Genomic DNA, 27,993 nt, shown 5'->3' with positions numbered 1-27,993 from the left:
CAAGCCAAAATAGATTTCAATCTGGTGCCATGGAACTTCCTGTTGGATATTTTTTTGCGGATAGTTCCTTGAAGCTCTGGAGAAAAAGTTTTGTAAAAGTACCAAAACTTCTTTTGGTGACCTAACAACCACAGGAGTACACTTCAAAGGTGCCCAGAACCTCATGAAAGGCACTAGGGACTTATGAATTATCAGGGTGTCAGGCAGTAAGTGGTATCAAAGTACAGTCCAGCTGCAGTTGCCACTGTACAGATGGGATTCTTAACAGGAATCTCCGCTTCAGCTATTTAATGCAACTACGGCCAACTCCAAGATCAGCCTTATGATCCTAGGAGATTTTTTTTTCCTTGGATTTTAAATTGAAAGATTCCAACCCCTTTAGGTCCTTCTCACAGGACAAAGATGCTAACTGCAGCAGGTTCACTCCAGCTGGAATCCTTTTGCAAGTCGAGGAGTGTTCTGTAGAAGTCTGAGTGAGGATCCAAAACGGTAGATGGGAGACACCCTATCACACTCCTACTTCCGTTTTGACCAGTAGATTAAACGTTCCCAGGCCCTTGCCTATCCACTTTTGCAGCATTTCTTTGTGAATGGGCCCAAAACACAATTGTTTCAGTGCAAACACAAAATGAAAAAAATCTTTGGTCACACTAAACTTGGGCTCTGAGGCTCAGGGTGTGATTGGTGGGTGTACTTCGGTAATCCCAGTCTACTTCCACATCTAACACTAATATCCAGTTCAAAGCAGGCACTATACCTTCAACAAACAGAGACAGATGTCTGGTAGGACAAAAGCAGGGTCCTTCGGCAATCAGACAGGGGATACAAAACAATTATCCTAGCATCCTGTTCTCCCCCTTTCAAGTACAATCAAAGTTTTTACGTGGCTCAACAGCCCTGTCAGGTAGGATTGACACTGTGATATCAACAGAATGCCCACAGCCCCTACTCTGAATATTCAATTGAGCTCAAAGTTCAGATTATTGTGTGCTCCTGGGAGAAACCTTGCATCTTATTTATACCCTATTTAAGCTAACTATCATCTGCATAAGCTCAAGAGTTAATGCAAATTAGCATCCACGGACTTCAGGCAGGGAAAAGGTAACTTTCTAAAAGTTACATTTCTTTAATATTTATTAACAAATCAACTGCTTCTCAATTAATTCCTTTTTCAGTGTTGGATACTGCTGGCACGATAACATCAGTTTTCATCAGTATATTTCAAAATATGCCATTCACTGTCGAGTTTGTACCATTCCTTTTACATATCAATCAAAATCATGCTGGACATCATTAGTCTTGTGTTTCCTGCTGCTTGGCATCAATCAGCAGGGAGACCAGTTCTTTCTTTTAGGGGTGCTTAGTACTTGTCATGCTGCTCTCATTTTCTTAGGTCAAATGTCTCTAAGTGCTACAGGTGCATCCGATGGTTCATCAAGCCAGCTCCCATGAGAAGAAAATAAAAATTTTCACTGGTGGGTGTGGAGTACTCTGCTGGCATGTTAACACCAGTCCTCCCAAATGCATTATGATATATGGACTCCATTACAGTGTCTGCACTAACAATGAAGTATTGGTCATTGAATATCTGTGCAGCCAATGTTGGATATGTCTCAAGTATTTTCTCCCTCTTTTGAATTCATCAGCAGAGAGCAAATAAAATACTCCTTTGTGGGAAGGAATACAGAGTTTTCATAGGAGTAACTTCTTGATGGTTCTTTCAAAAACATCCATTGCTTATGTAGCATGTTATAGAAACTCAAAAAATATTGCCTTATTATAGATATGGCTTCTTGTGGCAGAAATCCCTTCAAATAAGACTTCTCAAAAACTGTAAAGTTAAAAAAAAATTGTGACTGATCAAATAATAGTTGAAGATGGGTTAACAAAGCATGACATTTGCATTAATAAATGCAATATATGAAAGATACACACCTACAATGAATATATATATATATATTACAGCTTACTTTAAAGCTTACCTGATGACTCCATGCCACCGACAACATGGTAGTCCAGTCATTTGCTTTTCTTTTTCAAATCATTGTTATTGGGTGTATCAGTAAATTTGGAAGTGAATGTCTGAGATCTACAATTCCAAGGATCCATTAGGCTGTTAAACTAAATCTGAGTAGAGCACTACATCCTTGGTAAGATATGGCAACTATAATGAGTTTACATCAGTGGACGTTCTCAGAGGAGTGGGCTGGGACATCGATTGCGGAAGAGGTGAACAAAAAGCTGTGTTATATTCGTGCTAATTCTCTATACTGGGTATAAATGGTAGGACTAGTGTGAAAAAGGAGACCTTTAATGGATTTGTTTTTTAAAAACGGTGCAGGTTATTTTAAAAACGGTAAAGGTAAAGCGAAATAAGAATATGACATTTTTATTGAAAAACAGTACAATATGTAGGCATGCTTAATACATTCATGTCATGGAAACTCGTATAGGTAGAAACAAAGATGCAAACCAGGTGCATACATATATTTCATAAACATACACGAGTAAACTCCGACATGCCTAAATTAGGCATACTTACCTCTGACATCTTTGCTTGGATTACCCAAAGATACTTCAATGATGCCAACATTCTCCTGTCGCACTATTCAGCGAATTTATGAATCGGTACAATGGTGGTCTAAACAATGTACCAATATGTTGCACATTCTATTAATTGTTGCTGTCTCTTAAGAATATTGACGCAAGAATGTCTGAAAGCATAACTTATTAAAATGTTCTGCACACAGAGCACCAAGCTCTGCATGGCATACCCACCTATGAGAGACCTTAGATTCCTCCAGAAGCTTCTTGAATCCTTCTTTGGCCAGTAATAATTTACTCTTCTTTTCCTTATATTCTTCTTTTATTCTTGTCTTTACAAACTGTTCAAAAACCTTTGGGAAAGATAATCAAGTAGTCTGTCTCATACTGATTTTTTTTTGTTTAAAGTCAAAATATTATAATTCATTGTGGGGAAATAAACAAAACAAAACAGAAACGACATCTTGCTGTAAATTGATTAAGAATTGAATCTGAATGAAAGATGTTCCTTTTATGAAAATGAGACTTTTTACAGATTTAAATGAATGTAGAATGTACACGAAGTCTCAGCCCCTTCCAAGGTCTCACATATGCAACCCATTTTATAAAGATTTCTACATTAAAATAACATAATGATCTCAAACGTATAAAAATGTATCCTTAAGCTTCCTAAATGTAAATTATGTAATGAGAATCGTATGCACGACTTTGCTATGCACAGATGTAGGCAAGGCATAAATACTTTCTAAAACGCGGTGTCGGTGGCATAGACTCATAGTTGAATAACATGTCAGAAAGGACATCTCAATGAGCACCATACCTGAAACGTCTGCTCATATTTCTATCCGGCGTCTGCCCCTAGGTAAAGTTACTAGATAGGGAGTTCTCTGTGCTATATCACTCTACATGCACAACACAAACTCCCCGAACAGAATACTTGGCATAGTTTCCAGTTCACTGTAGGAAACCCTGATTATTGTTCTCAATTGGGATGCATATAGTACATTTTCCTATCAATGTACTTGTCTTGTTCTCCCCTGTGGAATGTTCATCAACTATTTACACTCAAGAAAGCAAGTAAATGCAAATGGAAGAGAAGGTAGCATCAGAGTACCTAGTAATCATAGAAAACTTACCTGTTTCCTCTCCTCGGAGTTCAGTAACAGATAACGAGGGTCAAAAACAATCTTATGTAATTCTTTCTCCCATGTAGAAAACGCTGACACCTAGAAAACAATGTCGCATATTTATTTTTACGTTCTCCACCTGAGTGAAATCGCGATAAATTGATAGATGAATAACGTGCACATCGTCCTTGTATAAAAATTATTTTCTTTACAAATTAAATAAAAATCTTGTGCAAATTCCCAGGTGAATGTTTCTCGCTCATTGAATATGCATGCTGGCAAAACTAATATATCACCAATTACAGATAGAAGTGACTATGTATGTAAAAACATGCAGGGTTACAGCTGAAGAAATACAGGGGCCCAGACGAGCACACTGGCTACACTGCCCCCTGTTTGTGCAGTTGCACGCCCAGTGTAAACTGCTGCTTACTGCTTGATGACATATAAAAGTGTGCTTTTCTCCTTGCAGACGTGAAATCTGAAAGTTTGCACCTGCACTGAAGAGAGGGTATTTCGAGAAAGACAGGGCCGCTTTTTTGAAGCCGTGGTTATGTCTTTCACTAGAGGCGGACCAGCTTCCTTTTGAAGAGGAGGAAACACGTTCCCTGATGATGCGCGCATTGCAATATTTCTCCCTGTCTGCATGGGGATACCTGTGGGTCCCCCCTGCACCTTGTGCTAACCCTTCCCTAGTCATTCCCTTGGGGGTGTGCACTGACTGCACATCACCTCTTTGTGGTCCAAAATATGTGCAACTCCCATCAGTTTCTTTTCTGATGTGTCTGCATCTAAAATATGTTAGATGGGTACAGGCAAAGTGTATCCTCATTTGCACGAGGCGACAGCCTGTTGCAAATGAAAGAATTGCCCATTGTGATTCCTTTGTCGCAAAATGTGAGCCGGCAGAATTAGTACAATAAAAGGGGTCACACAGGCATCTGTATACCCTTCTATAATACCAAAGTACCATGGGCCCCAAGAACTGGGCGCAAGCACCCCTTGCTCCCCTGGGTCACTTCCAGTAGTACAGCTCTAGGGTGTCTGCTCCAGACCATTAATATTCAGCTGTGTGAAGCTGCGGGCTGTGGTATGTCATTGTGTGTACTAATAACTTTTCCAAAGGGTGAAAGACAAGCAAGCACTATCTTCCTGAGGACCACCTTGCAGTTCAGTCATACCTTGAGAACAGAAAGCAGATAACTCCTTCAGTATTGCAGTGGAACCTTTTCTTTTCAGAGGCTCCAACCACAGACCTCCAGACCATCAATCTCTCTCCGACAGAACTAATTGAGGGGGCGCAGCAGGTGAGGTAGAAGGGGAGCCAGGTGGTGCTTGAGTGCCTTGCTTTATCAAGACGTTCTGCTTCATTAGCAGACACATTAGGATGCAGCGAGGCAATTAAGGCAGAGACAAAAGACTGAGGTGACAAACCGACTCTCCTCTTTCCACAATTCCTTTATTACACTTGCTGTATCTAGGCTACTGTCCCAATCCAACTAGGTGTGTGTGTGTTTAAACAGAACTGGGAGGTCGCCACAAAGTTGGCTCAGGAAATGCACATTCTGATTTTTGAACAGGAGCATAGCAACACTTTGTACAGGAGGTTCAGTGGCCTCAGGGCCACAGGTGAGCCAACCCACTGAAACTCGTTATTTGTTATCTTTTAGCGGCCCAGCATGAGGGCAAAAGATGCCATTTCCTTGCATTAATTACTGTCCAAATTTGGGTTTGCAGTTCTATGTGATGCTGAAGAGCAGACAAGGAGCATTGGCAGTATATATGTTGCACCCATACAATTGTATTGGAGTTTAGTTTTAATAATCCTTTAGAATGTGTTTAGAATATGGGGAATGCTACAGTGAGAAAATCAACTCAGAAAATAGTTCAGTAATTTGAATACCTACAACTGATATGTGCTTATCTGTTGCCATCTTTCGGTTATAGTTTTTAATTCTTGCATGAAAGTCATTTAGGGGTTCCCCAGGGTCATAGCTGCGGCTCTGGCTCGCCCTTTGTGTCCCCTGGCTCTACCTTTGTGACCCCTGACCTCAGAGGTCGCAAAATCAGTACAAGAAACACTGGGGCAGCTCGTCCCTACAGCCATTGGTTGGGGATCTACTTTTTCTTGTGTCCTGTCGATTTGTATTGAACTAATAGTGAATAATGTTATATTATTCACTATTAGTGTAATAATGATTGGAGTACAATTAGCTGGGATATGACCCTTCTTGGCTGAGGTAAGTAAACATGTTTTCAAATGTATGGTGTGTATGTGCTAGCAGGTGAGAGTGTGCTTACATGAGAGACAGTGTGTGTAAATGTGAATGTGTGTGTATGGATGAATTTGCATGTGAAAGTAAAGTTCAAACGGTGTGTGATGTCGCTTCCACTACCCCTAGCATTTTGGTGAATTGACATCCATGAATTCTTGCATGGGTTATTTAGTCCATGCTTTCAAAGTCAGTATATATATTGATTGCTGATAGATTGGGTTGTAGTGAAAACCATGATTTACAATGTGTAGAAATAACACAAGTGTGGTATGATGCACTATCTAAAAAATAAGAATTCACATTTAAAATCCACCTGGTCATGTCAGCTCTCAATTTGTTTGATGCTTTTGGGCTCTCTATGAGTGAATCTTCACAAAAAAGGGGAAGTAACCAATCCCATGTTTTCCATAAAGCATATGTGTGATGTGGTGGAAGGGTGTGAGTGACATAGCCACTTTGGGGACTTGGAAGTACCTAAAATGATTTTTTTTGTGACCCTCGACACATATATCTGTTTGGGTTCATGCTGTGTGTATTTATATGGTGTGTGCATGCTTATTGTACAGTAAGTTGTGTTGCATAGTGTTTGAGTTCCCAACATTTTGTGTGGTGATGGTGCAAGGAGAAATTGACATTGAGTCTGGTACACATTGACACAGACATTTGGATAGTTTATTATGAACATCTCCACTGTGACAGAGGGAAACAGGACCAGAGAGAAAAAACCTGCATGCAGCCATGCCACTCAGGAAACAAAAATAACCCTAGGTGTCCTAGTCCAAGTCACAAATTCCTCAAAATATAATATATAATAGACTATAAGATAGGTTTGTACTACTGAATATTGACCCCCAGAATATCGTGGTACAAGAATATTGAAGAAGTGATATTGAGTCATAAAATATCAGAAGGTAAGAGCAAATCGGAAGGTATAGATGTATTATTACTAACTCCAAACCTACATATCTTGAATATATATGCACCACATGGTTATGGATATGTGAAGGCATAGATAATCTAGACATGCTTGTCAATATTTGTTTTTCAATATTTTGGCCTCTGTATTGTGTTCCATCGATATTCTGGGGTCTGTATTCAGGGTACACACCAAACATAGAACAGGAGAATATCATGTAACTTAAAATAGCGTTTTGCGTTTTATTAACTTTATTTGACAATAAGTCATAAAAGTATCACAATATACATAAAACATGTTACAAGTCATAAAAACAAATTTATGAATAGCTAAAATTGTAAAAAACAATTAAACTACATGTAATTTATGTCGAGTACGTTTTTTTTTTTTTATAAAGGGGATGAAGAAAAGATCACCATAGCTCAATTAATTACACCTGGGACAAGCCTCCATGTCCTGATACTATTTGAATTTCAAATACCTAGCGGTCTTCCTTGACTCGAATTAACCATGCCCAGTTCAGGAATTTTGCCATGGCCAATGCAATTGGAAGGCTAGAATCAGTATTCTTAATGCCTCCTCATGTTTCCGTAAGCCAATAAGGCGGCATATTGGTTAAACCCATTTATTTCTTGGGGCTGCATATAATGGGCAAAAAAACAAGAAATAACTCATCGACTCTATCTTATCCTTACATTTAGGGCATTTATCATCATCAATCCCCACCCATCTAGACGTAAATGCCCTCATGGGAAGGGTTCCTATCCTAAATTGAAAAGAAAGCTTCCGATCGAATGGTTTCTCTATTATATCCCAGTAGGGTTCCAATAGTGGATAAGGTTTAAATTCGAGGAAACGCTCTGTGAGGTGGGCAGAAACATTTACATAACACTTTTCGGTGAAAATCATCTCCCAATATATCTTCTTAATTTCTGCCTTAGAGGGGAAAACAGTGTTAATCGGATCATCCCACAGGTCCCTCAACCCCATTCTCCCTAGAAGAGATACAATTGATTTCAACCACTTAATTTTATGAAAGCTATCCTTCTCAATTACTTCCTTGAGACCCCTTGCATAATGATACAGTTCCTCCGTGGTCCATAACCTACGCCAATATAATACTGGTCGCAGCATGGCAAGATCATACACAGTCTTCTTACCAAGATCACAAAACAAGGGAACAAAAGGGGTGCTTTGGGGGACACAAGTAACTTTCCTCAAAAACACATTTTATAAGGTAGTCAGTTGCTTGATATTAGAAAACCCCCACAACTCAGCACCATAAAGAACAGAACCCAAAACTTTCATCCCATAGATCTCTAGAACTAATCTAATTGGTTTAGTAAAGGAAGACTTGAATCTTTTGAGTAATGCGCCTGCTTGTTGTTTAAACTTCAATATGCTTGTGTCTAACTGCATATTCCAGCTCATATCACTCTGAAGGTTAACCCCTAAATAAGTGAAGGCTTCAACCCGCTCTAGCCGACAATTGCCCATATATATACTTCCTTTGAACCGTTTTATTTGCTTTTGGCATCTAGGTTCAGTAAGGACCATAAATTTAGTTTTTGCACTATTAATTTCTAGCCCTCGCATGTCACAAAAGTCCATAAAACGCTGACGTGCCTTCTGAAGACCACTTGGGGTTTTAGAAATTATTAGAGTGTCGTCCGCGAACATAAGGACCGGGACACACTCACCTGCCATCACAGGGGCATCAGTTGGAACCAGGGAGAGGTATTTAGCAATTCCATTTATAAAAAGTGAGAACAGGGTAGGCGCCATAACGCAACCCTGTCTCACACCCCTCCCAACTGAAAAAGCATCTGTAACTTCACCCTGCCTGCCCCATCTAACTCTTGCATAAGTATCCTCATGAAGGCGAACAATCAAAGTTAGCAGTTCCAATGGCATACCAAAATCCTCCAATACTTGCCAAAGCTTCCCTCGCGGGACAAGATCGAATGCTGCCCTTAGATCTACAAAAACTGCATATAACGCACCTTTTCCCAAAACCACAACACGCCAGTATAAGACAATAAATCTAAAAACCTGATCTATCGTACTAGTCCTTGAACGGAACCCAGCTTGCAACGGGCTGAGGATATCCCCCTCTACCATCCAGTCCTGGATCTTTCCCAGGACCAGTCGCCCCATTAATTTTTGCAATGAATCGATCAGGCTGATAGGCCTATAGTTACTCGCTAAAGACTTATCACCTTTTTTGTAAATGGGCACAATTTCTGCTCCTTTCCATGACTGGGGGACAGCCATCCCCTGGGCAATAGCATTAGATAAATAGCTTATATATAATCTCCATCTCTCTTTATCGCTAAGCATCAAGTCCACAGGTATACAATCCATCCCTGGAGCTCGCCCTGCAATTACAGCATTCAGTGCCCTATCCACGTCCCCACGACTAAAAACATTACTTTCATAAAATTTAGGAACGAAAGCCGTCCCACTTAGGTTGCCTTCGGTGTTTGCATACTGAGACTTAAAGAATTCAACCCATGAATTTTGGGGTACATTATTTTGGGGACTATCCGCAAGCCCACCTCCTTCCCATTTATAAATATCCCATAACAGTGCCTGGTTCTTTAATAGACATGCATCTTTAAGATTCAGCCACACTTGGTCGTCCCACTCTCTTTTAGCCCTGCAGATTATTTTCCTATAGTTGCAACGGGCTGCTCTAATTGTATCCAAATTCCTAGTTTTTAATGCTAAACTCAAGCCAGCCCGGGCATCCCTACAGGATTTGTTATACCACCTCTCGGGCTTTTTACTCACCATTAGCTTGGTAGTGCCAACTTTACAAAAATGGGCTTTGAGATTTATAAACAAATTATTATGATCATACTCAAATCGGCAGAACTTCACCCCAGGATATGCACCGTCTCCCATCTTATCTAATACTTTATCAAGCTGAACATTAATATCAGTAAGTATATCAGCTTGTTTACTCACTTTAGTCCACTTAAGATGCCGCTCATCATTTGATAAGATGGTGTGGGGGACAGGTAGGTCTTCACAAGAGTTAACTATTCCCTCTTGCCCTAACCTAAATAATGCTACAAGAGGGTTATGATCACTCTCGACATGAGTCCTAACTTCTATGTCCAACAGGGTATGCCAGAGCTTCAAATGTATGAGTAAATAGTCAATATTGCTAGACCTAATTCCATTATCATAAGTTTTTACTCGCTTCCTATCAGACAATGTCCGACCATTTGCAGCTCTTAATTGATTACCTAAACAAAGCCCATTTAGATACAGCGCTGCCTCAGTCCATTTAATTGATGGCCCTGCCTCCAATTCAGGGACACCCCATCAGATATCCTCCGCTTCCAACATGTTAGTATTTCCCAAACCTGACGGTTCGAAAGCTGTGTTAAAGTCACCCATAATTAATGGTAAAACCCCGTCTGGCATAGATTCAATCAGGGATTCTAAAGCCGTAAATACCTCCGATTTTGTCCCCCCTGGAACTCCTCGAGCATACACACTGATAATAACAATTTTTAAGTCACCCATCACATCAAGCCTGACAGCAATAATATCGCGGTGCCCAGATGAAAACAGTTGGATTCTAGAGTTTAAGTGCTGTTTAATCCAGATTATCAATCCTCCCATAGGGCGTCCCCTCAGTCCTCTCACTGCAGGAACATAAAAGTTCAAATAGCCTGGGTTAAAGACTGGTTCAACAGACCAAGTCTCTTGAAAAAGACAAATATCAAAATTATTAATAAATTCAAGCCAACATGGTAAAGCAGCCTTAGACCCAATACCAGCTAGGTTCCACGATACCACTGAGGTTAGGCTAGACGTAATCTGCGTACCTTCTTTCGTTGCAATCCTATCCATAGTAGGGCACGGGTATATTGTCATATACGCAGCTATAGTTAGAGGTACCTTACTTGGTGCATTCTGGCCTAAGGTAGAACAAGGGTGTGTCATTAGACAATCACCTGTGGTATGAGGTTCCTCAGTTAATACATCCCTAGTTATAATAGTGCTAGAGTAAAACTTCTTACACTTAACCGTAATCAGTGAGTAAACTGCCCTATGTAAGCGAGAATGGAGGGGGCAACTAACACCTAGTCGTAGGGTTGTGCCAATGCTGACATTTGCCCTAGGACTTAACCCTCCCTCAACTATACCTATACCATCAAACAATTGTCCTTCACCTTCCATGAGGTTTTGGTCCAGAGGTCTTTTTATACCACTAAAACTTATGGACTCACCCCCTAACTCCATTTGCTGTCAGTCACATTCCTCCAATCCTGACAAGACAGAAAACCTGTTATATAAGCTTAAATTCCGTGCAATCGGGTAGCTTGATCGATCGTTCCTTAAAGGCATTTCTCTGCATAGATCTTGCACAGGAACATAAAAATAGGTTAAGGGAAGTGATTGGATCCGAGATCTGGGGTCAATTTGTGGCCAATAACAAATGTGTTCAACACATCTCCTGTCTCTGAAATTAATAATCACACAATCCCCCCCAATTGTTTTTACACTTCTACCTACCCAATTTACTCTTCTTACGGGCAAAATCTCAGCCCTATTATGCACGGGCAACGGCCTATTTGCGTTAAGCCAAAATATACACTTATTTTTTAGCTCAGTGTGTGTCTCCCTCCTACCCGGCCCTAATGATGGCACCCCCGCCAATATAACAACATAAGGGGCAGCTTCAGGGGGGAGATCCACAGTAGGTAGGTTTGGTATCACAACCTCTAAGGGTTTGGTTGGTCTAATGCCCACATTAGGTGCCAATTTACTTATCCCCACACTTTTATCCTTGGCTCCCTGCTCAAGTTGACTAGCCTCAGCAACATTTTCTAATGGGATAGTAGCACAAATAGACTCAGACATGTTTACAACAGCAGTACTACCACTATTTGTCAATCCATTTTGGGTATTACCCGCGACATTTTGGTATTGAGATATTAATAACATCTGTTTACTGTTTAGCTCGCTAATCAGATTACCCAAAGACTTCTGGACTGATGCAAGCGAAAGTTCAAGACATGACAATCAAGACTCAATGCAGTCCAGTCTTTCATGAAATGGATGAGTCGTTATTTTAAGCATATCTTCCAATTTTTTCCAAAACAAAGTACCCGGCTCCTCTAAAGAGTCTCTCTCAACACCCAGCTTAGGGGTTATTTCTTTCCTTACTGGACAAAATGGACCAGAGCAATCTTTAGTTATAGTGCTCTCCTTGGTTAGTCGTTCATTTCCCAGCTTCCTTTTTTTGCCCTTGGGTTTTGATTGGATTAAAGTTTTATCGCCCAGACATTTGCTTTCCACAGACATGCCCTTAGGTTGGTTCATCATACCCTTTTTAGCTATAAGCGCTGATCTAGTTTTGATAATAGGAGAACTCAAAGGTTTCTGGGTGGTGTTTTTATTATTCTTTCCCGTGGTGGCTATAAGCTGTTGATCCGGAACCACATCAAGGTCTTTTGGAGAAACATGTGGGCTACTTATAACTTCATCCAAGGAGCATAATGTGCAGTCTAGCTCTGTATCGATAGGAACTGGAGATTTGATCCCTGCCAGGCTTCCCATAGATGACTGTTTATCAAAAACAGTATCTAGGGATAGCCTTTTTTCTGTCAGTTCGATATCTTTAGCCAGAGCTGACAACACCCTTATGAGAAAGTTATCCAGGGTGCCCATCATTGACCCACCTGTACTAGCATAGGTCACACTATTATCTCGTAGGGATGTTGTAGTAACAGATGCCATAGTGGATGCTTTATGACCACTACTGTGCCCACAATAGATCTTAAGAAGATATCCGGGTAGTTTTTGACACTAGGGTAGGGCGAGATAACAATAACCCTCACCTTGTATTAGGCGTTAGAGAGGTGGTCCGTCCCGTCCTTAACCGATCTTGAACGGGCATAAACGGGCCCGCCCTTGGCCCGGGCTTCGCCCGGCACACGTCCGCGCTGCGGAGGCAATGATGCGCTATATAGTCGCCGACTGGCAAGTTGGTTCAGGTGAGGCACACCAAGCCCCCTGGGACACGTAGTCCAAGTCCCGCTGCTCTGCTCTGCAACAACGATGCGGCTCCCGTGCCAACAGGAGCGGCGAGGCGCTATATAGTTGCCGACTGGCTAGTTGGTTCAGGTGAGGCACACCAAGCCCCCTGGGACACGTAGTCCAAGTCCCACTGCTCTGCTCTGCAACAACGATGGGGCTCCCGCGCTATATAGTCGCCGACTGGCAAGTTGGTTCAGCTGAGGCACACCAAGCCCCCTGGGACACGTAGTCCAAGTCCCGCTGCTCTGCTCTGCAACAACGATGCGGCTCCCGCGCCAGCGGGAGCGGCGAGGCGCTATATAGTTGCCGACTGGCTAGTTGGTTCAGGTGAGGCACACCAAGCCCCCTGGGACACGTAGTCCAAGTCCCACTGCTCTGCTCTGCAACAACGATGCGGCTCATGACATAAAAGAATATAACATGGTGTATTATAACAAAACAGCTCCATCCCTTTGACTAGTGACCAAGTATTCTTTTAAAGGTGTTGCTCTGCTTCTGGAGATGATGAGTTTCGATTCCATGTTATAATGAATGTAGGCTGGTAGCCTCTGAAATGTCAAAGGCCTGTCATCCTGATCAGACCTTCCATGACACAGACTACCATTACTCCTCATAAAGCAAAGAACAACTTGAAAACCTGCATCCCAAAATAAAGCATTTTTCTAAATTGCAGAACATTTCCCACTAGAGTCACAATTAATTGTAAATCCTAAACCTATGACAAAACCATCAGAGAAACTGAGGCTCAGAGCAGCCAACACATAGAACCACCTCCAGAATTGACTTTCCTGACTCGATTTTAGTGTCTCCAGCTCTCGTTTTCTAGTTGCAATAATCAACTATTCCTGGACCGAGCACTGTTAGAACCCAAGAGGTTGCAGGCAAGGTACATTATTTTGGTCGTAACTCAATGTTTCAGGGAGACAGAAAAAACACATTTGCATACAATTAAGAGTAAAACAAAGTTAAAAAACTGACTGAGGTCACAGGTTAAAGAAGAAGAAGAATGAGGTATGGGGGTAAACGAATCAGGGACCTAAGAAGGAAAGTTTTAGGGCAGGATACATTTGCGAAGTCTGACATCTGATAAAGTAGTGACTGCAATGCTCACCATCAATGATAGAATGAGAATCTTCATATTAACTGGAGGTTGACTTCATTAATAAAGCAACAAATTGTGGTGTAGGAACAAAGCACTTCACCTTAATTTTTCCAGAGAATCCTATATAGTACGTGTACTAGGAATCACAATTTTGTGAGGATTGAAATTCGAACCCATGTTGAAGTTACTGTCTAATGCTAAGAAAAAGGAACATTTTAGATATCTGTAATGTGTGATGGAACTTGAACTCCAGTACAGTCATAATTTTTGGTTTCATTGTGTGGTTGAAAGCATGAATTAATTCTTGGACAATGGTTTTTAGGAACTCTTTGGTGATATTTATTTATTCCAGGATTTTCACAAATCTCTCAGAAAATTGTGCCCAAAATTAGATGTTTGTATGAAAGAAAGGAATTGTACCAAGTTTATGCTTCAATTTTGCTTTTCAACTCTGTACTATCACTGCTTCCTCCACTCCTGATTTCTGTACCAATTGCCTTTTTCCCCAAAACATAGCTCTTCTGTTTTATTTTGCACCGTTTCCAAGCCTGAGCTCCATCACTGCATTGACTACAGTCACAATTCATTCTAAAACGCCAGGGAAAGTACAAGTGAAGAACTCCATCTCTGCGTGTCCATGCTTTTCCATTTGTTTATTCACCAACGTTCTCAGTGATATGGTTGGAGAAGTGTGCCAGTCGCAGGCTTCCAGGTGTGCTCCTGGAATGTCAAGTGATTTGTTTGTCAGTGGACTCCTATATACAGAGTGCAGAGAACTCCACACATGAAGAATCAGTGATTCTTTGCACATGCACCAATTTTGTCTTCAAGAGCAAAAAGTTTCCTCATATAGAAAGCCATACAACTCAGCAAATCTGAGGGGGGTGGGGGTGTCTAATTTTTCCTTCCATGGAAGGCAGTTTTCTAGCTTGGTGCTAGAAAAATATCCTAACCACTTCCAATGTGGGTAGGGGTCTTTCGGAGTTTGCGAATGTTCACAAATGTACATGTTGATGAGCACTCTCACCCTTCCAAGGACAACCATGCTAATTTTTCTCCCACTGAGTGAGATTTATGACTACGGAAAACTCTACACTTATGGCTGAGATGGCTGATGCATGCCAGGAATGCTTTAGTCAATTCCTGATAGGCCTAAAAATGTAAATTCAGTGGTAAACATACATTTGTGACCACATTTACCTTTGGTAAAATGGTCCCTTTGTGTTTTGAACAGTGGTCCTTTTTTTAAACTGCTCATCCTTACACAGACAATTCGTTTACCTGTTTTGGCGGCTAAACGTAGAGCAGCATGGCTACAAATTCAAATAACCTAACCTTCCACCATGAGACAGGTATACATTTGATTTGGGTTTGAAGGCTGGATAAAGATCTAAGATTACAAAAGTACAAATTATTTAACAATGAAATATTAGCCATGTAACCACTTGAGAAATTAATTTCAGTGGAGCTCAGGTGGTAGAAGAATTGTATATTGACAATGGGCCTGATTTCGAGTTTCCCAGTTGTTAAATGTGCCCAATAAAATCTGATAAACATGGGTTCCTTATTTATCAGGTGCAATACATTCAGCCTATCACTAATTCCTCCATGAAAATGTAGCATAAGATACAGATTTTGACAATTACTGCACCAAAATCCATGTGTCTGTATGTATGAGACATTTTTTATCAATTACATTCTGGTAGCTTTGATCTGTTTAAATTTGACTGTTGATGAGAACTTTATCACACCTACTAATTATCATATGCAGGAAACATTGCACCACTTATAATTGGGATCCCTGCCCAAATAGGTGCTTATGTATTGATCACAACTGCTGTGGAATAGTAATCAGGGTCAATCCGTCTATTTTAAGAAATATTTTGGCAAATGTGTCTAATTGTACTTTGCAAGAAAACGCCATTTGTTAGATTGTGATCTGATTGTAAAGTCATCAGTTGGTACAATAATTTGATTATCATTGATGACAGGAGAAAACAGTTTTCATGCCACTCATCTAGCAAAACACTGATATCCAATAAAGACACTTGTTACAAAGTTTCATTTGAATTTTTCCGTTAACAGACCTGGCAATTTAGGGCCATATTCACAAGGACTCATCTCCGATTTATCTCCACATTAACGCATCAAAAGTGGAGATAGATTTAACACCCCATTCACAAGCCTATGCAAACTGCAGACATCGCCAGTATTCACGCGATAACTGCCCCAAAATTTATCCCCATGATGGACACCACCAACTAACACTAATGAGATGCAAAAACACACGTAAAAACCACAACACAACATTCACAACAAACTGCCAGATCCGAGATGTGAACCAAAAACAGGCAGTAAGCTGCGGAAGCAGCACAGACTTTACACCTGCCTTCTGCTGGTGCTAAGCAGGACGACTAACTGCAGCATGAAAGGGAGCCCAGCCAAAAGCCACACCGGAAGACCCAGAGTCATGCAACTCAAGACACTGCCAATGGGCACCCAGCACAACTACAGACAACATGACACACAAAATGCCAAGCAACCAGACACGACAACACAACCCCATTGGGAATCCGGCCTTGCCACGCACACAACCCAGCCACGGCATGGCATCACAGACACACAATAGCAGGATGTGAGTAGAGGCATGGAGTAGGCATGTATGAGAATGTCAACCCACCCAATGCCAGGCTTGGTGGTGCCGGACAGACCACAGAGTGCAAACCATGGGATTGGCCATGTAGAGTACAACTGCTGGTGCATGGAGTAAAGTGGTCAGTGGACGCCACCATTTCCCCACAGGCTGCGTTGCAGAACGTGGAATTCTCGCACATTACGTCCCCCTCTGCATGCGTGTGCCTAGTGGGTTGGGCCTGCGTACACTAGACCTGCATAGGGGTGTGAACAAAAAGCCTGTCGTAACGCTCGTGGTCCTCATTCGGAATGGACAATGCGCCTGCCAGGGTGGCGCACCACAGGCCACCACGACTTCTGAGCTGATTGTGCGCCTGCTGCACCCCATGCCGCTGGACCACAGGCCTGTCACGCCTGCCCCAGCATACCAACGAGGCTCCGCTCACCTGCCTACACCGTCGTGTGGCAAAGAGGGCCCACCACGTGCTGGTGCAAGCTCCAAGCACCAGTTCCGTGGCCTCTGCAGCCTCATCAGACCATCGCTGGCCCCCCCGACGCTGGCCGACATTACTCCTTTCTCGTTTACATACTCCTCCGGCATCCTCTTCGGCCCAGTAGGTCCCAAATGTGGAACTGTGTCCTGAATAACAGTGACCCCAAGGGCGTGGCAGCGACCACAGCACCAGACCCCCTTCGATCAGTGTGGCATAGTTCCATATGGCAGGCCGGCGACATGTGGTGGCACTAACCCTATCAAACGCCAGTTGGCGACACATGGTGGCACTAACCCTGTTCAACACCAGCCGGCGACACGTGTTTGAGGGCTCAGGCCTAACCTGTAGACCAGTAGGTTCCACATCCAGCACCTGGTCGCGAATCATGAATGGCCGAGTCCACACCAGTGAACGCACGGAGAGGAGTAAGAGGAAGATGCGGATCAGTCGGGACGTATTACGGATCCAAGTCACGGAGGTGATCGAACACTATCATCAACTGACCTGGTGCCATCAACCCTGTTCACCGCAAGTCGGCGAACCGTGGGGCCTCCGAATCTGAACTATGCAGGATGGTGGGGCCTTCCAACCTAAGCCTGTGACACTCGGTGAATGGCCCATGCTGACTGCTGCCTCAGGCCTAAACTGTAGTCCAGTATGTCACACATGTGGAACTGTGTCCTGGGCAAGATGTGGAGGAGCCAACACTATTGGCCACGCCTCATCACAGGTGGCATCTCCTAACGGCACTGGTGCCACTAACTCTGTGTGCAATGACTCATGGGCACTATCTGGTTGAACCTTGGTGCTGACTGAGTCCAGAGGCTGGTGGATTTCTGCATCTCCATCTGGCTGCACCGGACTTGGTGTCTGACATATGTCTGTTCCATTCTTCTCTGCCAAAGTGACTGTTTCTGCGTGGTCCTGCCCTTTGCATCATGCCCTGGGGGCACACCTTCCACTGTCCACGAGACACACCGCGACAAGCCCCCCGCCATCTACGAGAACCTGCTCTGCACTTGTGACCCTGCCCCAGTGCACCGCAAGTCAGCATCCCGTGGCTGTAGGCCCGTGCAGGACGCTGGGCATCCGGGGCCACTGACTCTGTGCAGCACAAGTCATGGGGCCCTTATGGTTGAATGGTTGTGTTCTTTCCGCTGTACACTGTTGTCTATGTCTGAATGCACCAGGCAGCCCTTGCCAGCTGGTGTGCACACCCCCACACACATCCAACACAGGTGTCACTCAGTATGTGTACCTGCTAATAAATGTGGCTGTACGCACGTAGCCATTCACACCATCTGAGCAAGTGTGTCCGTGTGGTCATTGTGTCAGCATTATGTGCACGGGCCCTGCAACTTCACAGTGTGCTATCTTCAGCAGACGACACCATGTCACCTCAGCATTGGCAGTGACCCTTAACATGTAGATCCGCATGCATCACCCTGTATGCACGAGCAGCGTGTGCTGGTCTGGCGTACATCTGGTCAGTGCAGGGATGTGCTGATTTGGCAGGGGGAGCAGGGCGTGGCTCGGACCTGTCATTGGGCAGGAAGTGTGGTAAGTGTGACTGTGTTGGGGTGTTGTTGTCACCATTGCCACAGTAGCCGATGTTGCAATGTGGCATGCACCAGGAGGGCGGGGCCGCGTGTACAGAGACATGTAGGAGTGCAAGACCGCACAGAGTCTTGGCACATGCATGCCAAGTGTTCTGTGTATTAGTCCTGTGGATGCATGAGTCAGTTGCCTAGCCTCATTCGCAGCGTGATCACTGCCTGCCATGGGCTGTACACTAGTGTCTGCCCTGTCCGGACCATTGGCCTGCACTCACATGTCCACCCACCCTCAGAGGCCAGCGTCACGGTGTTGTTGGCATGCCGCTGGACATGCACGGACAGGCATTACCATGGTGTGCCGTAGGAGTGCACGTGAAGCAACCGTGCAGTGCACACAGGTGTGGGGGCTCATGGGAGGGAGGGTAGCTGTGTGGCAGCATAGGACAAAGGGAGGCCGATCATGTGCAACATGCTGGGCATATCAACCATGGGTCCCTGGGTCACCGGCATCCCACCACACCCACGACAGGCCTCTGTACCTCTCCTGTATGCATGCAGATGGGGAATTGATCATAGGGATGAATGGGGTCCTTTGTCTGAAGTATCAGGCGGTAGCACATCTACAGCTCCGAGCATGGATTTGCTTTTGGCCAGCACCCCCAGACCCACACGAGGGCATTTACTTGCGACTCCCACACTACGCACTGCCCACCATAAGACCAACGTGTACACAGAGCACACGCAGGAGTCCTTGGTCATAGTTAGCATGCATGAGATGGCCTTCACACGTACTCCCACCCCAACCCAGGCCTGCACCCGTTGCACACAGACCCTGCTCATTGCACCGAGCTGTGCCATTTCATCCAGCGGACTGGTGCAGGGTAAGTGTTGCGAATCAGTTACCAGCTGAGCTTCCGCCTTGCGGATGACACCTGCGTTCATCCTGTGTTGCATTGTCACTCATGCATGTTCGAGTGGTCCATGGATGTCTGCCTCTCCAACATATCGGTAGCTGACCTGGATTTTGACATGTGTGTGCGCCCCCTGTTGGACCACGACCAGAAGTGTCACCGTGATGCCCAGCTATGGCATGCATGGATGTTTAGCATGTAAGCTGGAAACTGGACCTGGGAGATTGCACAAGTCGTCGTGTACAGTGAGCACATTAAGTCACTACCCGATTGGGCTTTGGTGCACATTGGGTCCAGTGGTTGGAGTCAGCACATCTGTCTGGGTCAGCTCATGGATTACGTCGACGACATGTCAGATGTGGTGGATGATGAAAGCTCACTGGAGATGTTGGCCTACGCTGCTGAACTCACGTTCATGGACGAGTGACAAGGTACCTGCAGCCACAAGTGGATGTGACCCATTGCACGTGTCCGGACGCATGGTTGCATGTTGTGAATCTGGTCCCATGTCCCAAGACGACAGTGGACATGGCTGCATTGGCCTGGACTCATGATCCCTGGGCAGACAACCAATGCAGGCTGGCACTGACTTGTGTTGGTGATGGGCTCCCCCGAGGTGGACATGGGCGCCTTCCTACGTTCCTCATTCAGACATGCTTCTGCATTGGTTTGCATCTCGTGGCACTTCTCTTGTCTGTACTGACAAGCACTTGTATATAAAGTTCCAGCACTTTCACTTGTTTCCAACTGTGTTGTGTCTTGATTTGTATGCCAATGTGTGTGTCAAGGACTCTCTGGCTGCCTGCCATAAATGCATTGCTACCCCTCAGGGGAGTTGGTTTGTACTTATACATTATCATGTCCCTGTTTTGTGCTTGGCCAGATGTGTATGGCCGTATATCGGCCACTGGTGGGTGCACTTGTGCCCTGTGTTTGGTGGTGCAGATGTTGGTGTTTGTACGACATTGTGTTTGAGGTTGGGGTGCTGTGCTTCCTATGTGTGTGTGCTGCATTGTGTGTGGGATGTCCCTTCTGCTCTGATTTTGCTCACCTTTCTCCCTTTCAGGAAGTGTGGTTTTGACTTCTGTGCTTGTTCAGTGGTGTTATGTTGCCGGGGTGTGTGACTTGTGTTCCTGGTTGGTGTTGTTACTCTTGGGCATGGTTTGTCTGCAGTTGTGCTGAGCTTGATTGTGCATGTGTACCATTGTGCCCATCTCCCCCATCCACCCAGTCTCTGCTGGTTCCTCTCCCTGTTGCTGTTGTGTCTGTTGTTTTGGGCAGTTTCAGGGCCACTAGTCCTGCCACCATCTCCAGACTACAGTGGTGGACACCATTTCCTCCATGTCATCCAGCTCCTGGTGTGGCGCTGGCTTCCCAACTCCGGTGTGCATTGCTGCCTTCTTGTTGTTGTCATGTTTCTGCTTGTTTGTGTGTTTCTCATCATTCCGGATGTTCTGTTTTTCTGCCATTATACTCCTCCGCTCTCAGGCTGCATTCACCTTCTCCACGATGGCCTGTCATTTACGATGTTTTGTTACCACTGTGGCTTGTGGGGCTGCCTGCTGGCTCGGGTTGCCTCCATTGTGCTTGGCTGTTGTTTTCTGTTTGGGTTTTCTTTCTTTTTCAGGCTTTGGTTGTGCTTATTCCCACCTGCCGTGTGTGTCCCGAGGGCCTGGCGGTGCTTATCCCTGTTTTCCTCATCGCGAATGGGCTCATCGCACATTTTTGGGTGTTGTGGTTTCTGTTTTTATCTCAGTCGAGGTGGTTGTATCGCAGACATTGGCCGCGGTATCGGCAGGCTATCGCATGCTACCGCCTTGTTGTGAATTTCATGTTGACACAGGGTTATTTTCCCGTGATAGATTGTGATGTGTAAAGTTGCGTTAGCATTTTTTGGTGATGTTTAGCACACGTTCTTGTGAATATACCCCTTAGAGTAGTCATTTTTAGCATGGCCATTAGTACCTTTACAAGGACCAGCCGGTTGGCAGAGTTGCATTATGCATGCTTGCACTTGTGTTTCTGCATGCAGGCACCATGATTTCATCGTGCACGTGCACAGACCAGTGTGGACTAGGGAAGATGAAAATGCAGCTGACTAGACTTTCTGAGGGAGAAACTCTGTTGAGGTGTGTGCCAACACTTCTTTGTATATTTCTAAATGTTATATACAATATAAATCAGGTTATAGGCTAACATGGTCACCGCTGATCAGTGCTAAAGTGCATATGCTCTCCCTATTGTAAAGTATTGTATTGGATTAGTGACTCCATGATTGGTTCATTTGATTTACCTGACAGACCCTAGTACAGTGCACTATGTGTGCCCAGGGCTTGTAAATCAAATGCTGTTGGTGGGCTTGCAGCACTGGTTGTGCCACCCACAGAAGCAGCCTGTAAAGTGTGTCTCAGGCCTGCCATTGCAGAGCCTGTGTGCAGGCTAGTACTGCCATGCTGACTTGGTAAAGTGCACCCACTTGCCAGTCCCTAAACCTTCCCTTTTCTACATATCAGACACCCCTAAGGTAGGCCCAAGGGCAGGGTGCATTGTAAGGATAAGGTAGGACATGACCTGATGTGTGTAGTATGTCCTGATAGTGAATTACAGCCATTTTCGTTTTTCCCTATTGCAAGGCTACCAGTCCCCATAGGCCAGAATGGGCAGTTTGATTACAACACCTTATAATCCTAACTGAACCAGGGAACATGGTAGAAATTTGAGTTTAGTATGCCTGAACTCAGAATGATAAAATACATATTTTAGGGAAGATGGTTTTAACATTCTGGGTTTGAAAATACCACTTTTAGAAAGTGGGTATTTTCTTACCTAACCATTCAGCCTGCCTCTACTAGTTTGTGTATTGTGTGTCCGGTTTTGTGAGTGACAGGGGCTGGGGTATTCCAGGAGACAGGGTGAGTCAGCACAGGGCTGAATAGACCTATCTGCATGTAGAGTGGTGGCAGGAGATATCACCTAGGTCTGAATAGGGCTGTGCCTGCCTTTCACAATGCTGGCTCCACCTCCTGTGGTGTGTCTGATGTCCCTGGCCCGCACTGTCAAAGGAAAGAAGGAGTCCTGTAAACAAAGTGCTCCAGGACTTCACAGAACTGGTTTGGTCTAGGTACAGGCCCCTCTGCCTTCAGAGGACAAAGGATTTAGCAGTATAAAGATGGGGACCCAGGCCCCAAGATTTTAGATTATTTCTGGAACAACAAGACAAACCTCTGCCAAGGAGAAGCACTAAAGGAAGCTGTAGGAGTTGGACTGCCCTCTGCCAGTGTGCTGTGTTGCTGGGTTGGCCTAAAGTGGTGTCTTCAGTGCCAAGGAGAGGAGAAGGAACTTTTAAAGAACTTTCATCATCTTGCAGAATATTACTCCAAGGGCTTGATTTGAGCTTGCCTCCTGACCGAAGTCTCAGGGATACCAGACTTCACCCCTTCTGTTTGCCGCACCTCCCTGATGCCGTGAGCTGTCTTTGTTCTCGCTTTTCCAAGGTACTGTTCTTTGGGGGTCTGTTTTGACTCCGAGCCTGACGCCGCGCACCTCGCGGTCCGCGCCGTATTTTGGGATTTCTTTGACCTTGACGTCGTGATAACTCCAGGTGGGGTATCTGTTGCTAAAGTTGCTTTTAAGTGAATAACCTATTTATGAAGAATTATTATTGATTACAGTATTGTGGATTTTTGTCGCTTATGGTCTTGTGATAAGTCTATATAAAGAAGACTTATTTTTATAATACAACCTGTGTGGTGTCCATCTATAGTGTTGTCACTGTATTACTGTATGTGTTCACAAATGCTTTACACACTGCCTCTGCGATACGCCTGTCTGCTTGTGCCAAGCTACCCAGGGGGTGAGCAGGGGTTATCCAGTAGTGTAATCCCCTTTCCCTGACTTAGAAGCAAGGGTCCCTATTAGGTCACAGGTACCTACCTCTGCCAACTAGAGACCCCCAATTCTAACATTGGTGGTCAGCGGTGAGGATTTTGGACTTGTATTTGTGACTCATATACAGTCATTGGTGTCCACTACTAGTGAGTGCAGACCAAACGCGACCACATACTTTTTGGTCAAATTTCTTTCCCTTGGACTGTTATTTTTCCTAAGAACTGCCAATTCTTACTGCCACGAGTAGACCAGCATCTGGTACATCTACGGATCTAGATTTTGAGGAAGAGAGCTTGGAAGCCTACACTTTGAAACAGCTCAAGCATCTCCGCAAGAAATTGAAAGTTGCTACACCAGGCATTTCCAAAAAGGATGACTAACAAAAGGCGCTGAGGGCCTGAGTAGAAGCAAGAAATGCCCCTGAGTTGGTGGTGGAGCCAGCTGGGGATTCAGATGGGAAACTGGATAGGCCAGAGTTTCTTGCCAGGAGAGGGGTACCATACTCACCTGGCAGTAGCATCTCTTCCAAAGACCTGTCCCCCAGAGAGCTGGAAGACAGGGAGAGAAATAGGGTGCAAAAGCTGGATATGGCTAAGCTTAAGATGGAGAGTCAGAGGGAAATAGAGAATAACAAGTTGTCCATAGAGAATGAGAATGGAAAATGAGTTGAGAATGAGGGAGCTTGATTTGGAGCTCGAGAGGCTTGAGGCCATGTGTGTCTCAGCCCAGCAACAAGAAATGTGTGCAGCTCAGAAAGTGAGCTTTGCTGAGTTGGAGGTAGAATCCAGCAAAGATGCTGGCAGCAATATTGAGTTATCTAGTGCTGAGGGAGTAGTACACACACCCAGAGATGTGGCGCCTGACTTGAAGGAGGGGGTTAACATACACCAGGAGGTTCAAGGATCTGAGGTAGCTTCCGTGGTGCACAGTGTCCCGGAACTAGATTGGGGCACTAGCGCAGGGGTTCATGGTCCTAGTGTTGGGATGGACACTCCACTAACTCTAGATGAGAGGAGCAGGGAGAGGGGTTGCCCCATGGTTGAAGTACTGGTGTGTGAATGTGGAGATTGCCCAGAAAAGTGTGGGTTGAATGACAGAGACAGTCAGGTACTGTCTTGCCAATCTCAGGCGAGTGGTGTGGAGTACGTGTGCAAGGCACTGGATGGTGAGGTGAAGGATAGTTTGGTTGACCCTTGTAGGGGGATGTGTGATCCAATTGTAGGAGAGCATATTGTAAGTCCCTTTTTTCCAGAGCTATGCCAACACCTGTTGGAGAGTGAGTTCTCTAACTCCAGGGAGCTCACATTGGAGGCAGACCTTTTGGTGGATTCCAGAGGTTCTGGACAGGAATTGGGGAGTGACGCTAAGGGGAGTGGCTCAGGTATCTTCCAATCCAGAGTGGGGGAAGTGGTTCAGAGTAGCCCAGGTAGGTCCTGTTGTAGTGTTGGGGGGGGGGGTGTAGGGTTTCACATCCTGCCATTAAGGGGAAGGAGTGAGAATGGGTTTTGTCCCGATAGTGCCCAACCCCAGTCTCAGAGCCTGGATTGTTCTTTTAGGGAACACCAGGTGGGGAGCCTAGGCTGTCCTGATGGGTCACCCGTTGAGGGGGATCCCATAGTGTCTAGTGAACTGGGAGTGTCTGTAAGCAGGCCTCCATCCGTTCTGGTGTCTGGCAGCGCCACTCCTAAGTGGAGGGTGCAGAAGTCCAGAGTGAGGTTTGAGAGGGGGAGAGAGTCCCCAGTGGAAGAACCAGTGGGTCAGGGGCCAGCCAGAAGGACTGAGTCACCGATGAATAACCATGGTGACACCACTTCTGTCCTGGGGGATCTTCACATGCTGTCAGATGGACAGGGTTTGGGAGATCTGCGCCAGGCAGACTGCCACACGACACATGTGTTGTGTGTCACCCTCGGAGGTGGCATATGTGCTCCCAATGAAGTCCTGGTGCGCCGGGCAAATGTTCAACCGCAGGGGTTGGTCCCTGGGTTGGGAAGCCAGGTTCACGTGTTGTCTGATCTGGAGGGTGGGACAACGATAAACAGTGTCCTGACCGGTTTGTCTTCTGGGTGTACTGCTCCTGATGGGAGGGTGCAGTACTCTGGAAGGGGGTGCAGAGGGAGGGAGTCCACGCCTCTGACCCCGGTTCAACTGGAGGGTTTAGACCCTAGGTTGGAGGGCCACGTTCAGGGTGTCCCCTTTGACCTGGAAGCCCAGTTGCAGGATAGAACCCCTAAACTGGTGGGTGAAATGTGCAGGACACCTGCTACAGACAACCTGACAATTCTGGAAGAGGGTACCACTCCAAGTGGGAGGGTACAGAGCCCCAAGGAGGAGGAGGACCAGGTGTGGGAAAGCCCACCCTTGTCTCCTGTCCAGCCGCCGGGTACAGGCGCCACCGGGGCTGGTGGATCAGTACCAGGATGTCATAAACCTGACCTGACAGGAATAGAGAGTGGGCAAAGGGTGCCAAGCACCTGGGGCTACTGCCCCCCACTCTCTGATGCCACAGAGGTTTGAGAGCCCTGAGCGGCATAAGGCCTGGGTCTCATCACTGACTACTGTCAGTGGCCACTGTGGCTTGCAGTATGTCTGTTGGGACACACCTGTAAGCAAGCTAAGGTTAGGTGCTGCACAGGTGGTGTCCACATGTGAGGAGAAGGGTTCCTGATGGATGAGCTTGGTGGGCCCTGAGAGTATGGACAGAGGGATTCAGTTGGGTTCTGATTGGCGTAGAACGGGAATATGCCCCTGCTGTTGCGGGCCAGGTTCTATCGTCCAAAGCAGGGAAGCCCATCAGGGTAGTGATTGGTCTACCCTGCGTTTTGGCTGGAAGGGGGTTGTGTTGGACTGGGCCCTTTTTGCAGGGTCATCCCTGAACTTTTTTGCCTTCCTCCTGTATTTTCTATGACCTGTTTTTGTTGGTGTTATGACTCTAGGCGCTTTACCACTGCTGATCAGTGCTAAAGTGCATATGCTCTCCCTATTGTAAAGTATTGGTTCATTTGATTTACCTGTCGGACCCTAGTACAGTGCACCATGTGTGCCCAGGGCTTGTAAATCAAATGCTGCTGGTGGGCTTGCAGCACTGGTTGTGCCATCCACAGAAGCAGCCTGTAAAGTGTGTCTTAGGCCTGCCATTGCAGAGCCTGTGTGCAGTCTAGTACTGCCATGCGGACTTGGTAAAGTGCACCCACTTGCCAGTCCCTAAACCTTCCCTTTTCTAAATATCAGACACCGCTAAGGTAGGCCCAAGGCCAGGGTGCATTGTAAGTCTAAGGTAGGACAAGACCTGGTGTGTGTGGCATGTCCTGATAGTAAATTACAGCCATTTTCGTTTTTCACTATTGCAAGGCTACCAGTCCCCATAGGCCAGAATGGGCAGTTTGATTATAACACCTTATAATCCTAACTGAACCAGGGAACATGGTAGAAATTCGAGTTTAGTATGCCTGAACTCAGAATGATAAAATACATATTTTAGGGAAGTTGGTTTTAACATTCTGTGTCTGAAAATACCACTTTTAGAAAGTAGGTATTTTCTTACCTAACCATCCAGCCTGCCTCTGCTAGTTTGTGTATTGTGTGTCTGGTTTTGTGAGTGACAGGGGCTGGGGGATTCCAGGAGACAGGGTGAGTTAGCACAGGGCTGAATAGACCTATCTGCATGTAGAGTGGTGGGAGGAGATAGCACCTGGGTCTGAATAGGACTCTGCCTGCCTTTCACAATGCTGGCTCCACCTCCTGTGGTACGTCTTATGTCCATGGCCCACACTGTCAAAGGAGAGACGGAGTCTTGTAAACAAAGTGCTCCAGGACTGCACAGAACTGGTTTGGACTAGTTACATGCTCCTCTGCCTTCAGAGGACAAAAGGATTTAGTAGTATAAATATGGGGACCTAGGCCCCGAGAGTTTAGATCACTTCTGGAACAACAAGACAAACCTCTGCCAAGGAGAAGTGCCAAAGGAAGCTGTAGGAGTTGGACTGCCCCACTGCCAGTGTGCTGTATTGCTGGGTTGGCCTACAGTGGTGTCTTCGGTGCCAAGGAGAGGAGAAGGAACTTTTAAAGAAATTTCATCATCTTGCAGAATATTACTCCAAGGGTTTGATTTGAGCTTGCCTCCTGACCAAAGTCTCAGATATACCACACTTCATCCCTTCTGTTTGTCTGCATCTGGAACTTACTGTTCTAGCTGCTACAGAAGGAATTTTGCAACACCGATGCTGGCAAGCGACACCGTCTGCTGCATCGAAGCCGTGAGCGCTGCTCCGACTTGCAACGTAGACCCGACGCCGGCCGCCGTGCCACATCAACGCCAGCGAATGACATCGTAAGCCTGCCATAGCTGTGAGCGTTGCTCCGACTTGCGACACCGGCCCAACACTTACTGCTGTGCCATATCGACTCCGAAGCTGACATCATCGCAGAGCCGATCGTCAACGTGGGTGGTCAAGAATCCATCGACATTGTGACATCGTATGGAAC

The 27,993-nt window shown here is 45.3% G+C and overlaps 1 protein-coding gene across 1 annotated transcript in view; it reads right to left on the bottom strand.

Moving 5' to 3' along the window:
* The window catches only part of TCERG1L (transcription elongation regulator 1 like), a 1,143,777-nt gene that overhangs the window by 32,852 nt on the left and 1,082,932 nt on the right, over window positions 1–27,993 (bottom strand). The window contains exons 11-12 of the mRNA XM_085606206.1: window positions 3,681–3,770; window positions 2,779–2,897 (exon numbers count right to left, since the gene is read on the bottom strand). Of these exons, the coding sequence (XP_085462332.1) occupies window positions 2,779–2,897; window positions 3,681–3,770 (209 nt within the window). The remainder of the gene's footprint in view (window positions 1–2,778; window positions 2,898–3,680; window positions 3,771–27,993) is intronic.

This window comes from Triturus cristatus, chromosome 1_2 (assembly GCF_964204655.1).
Source record: "Triturus cristatus chromosome 1_2, aTriCri1.1, whole genome shotgun sequence".
Classification (NCBI taxonomy): domain Eukaryota; kingdom Metazoa; phylum Chordata; class Amphibia; order Caudata; family Salamandridae; genus Triturus; species Triturus cristatus.
The sequence above is the reverse complement of the archived record's forward strand: the minus strand, read 5'-3'. Positions and strand labels throughout refer to the sequence as shown.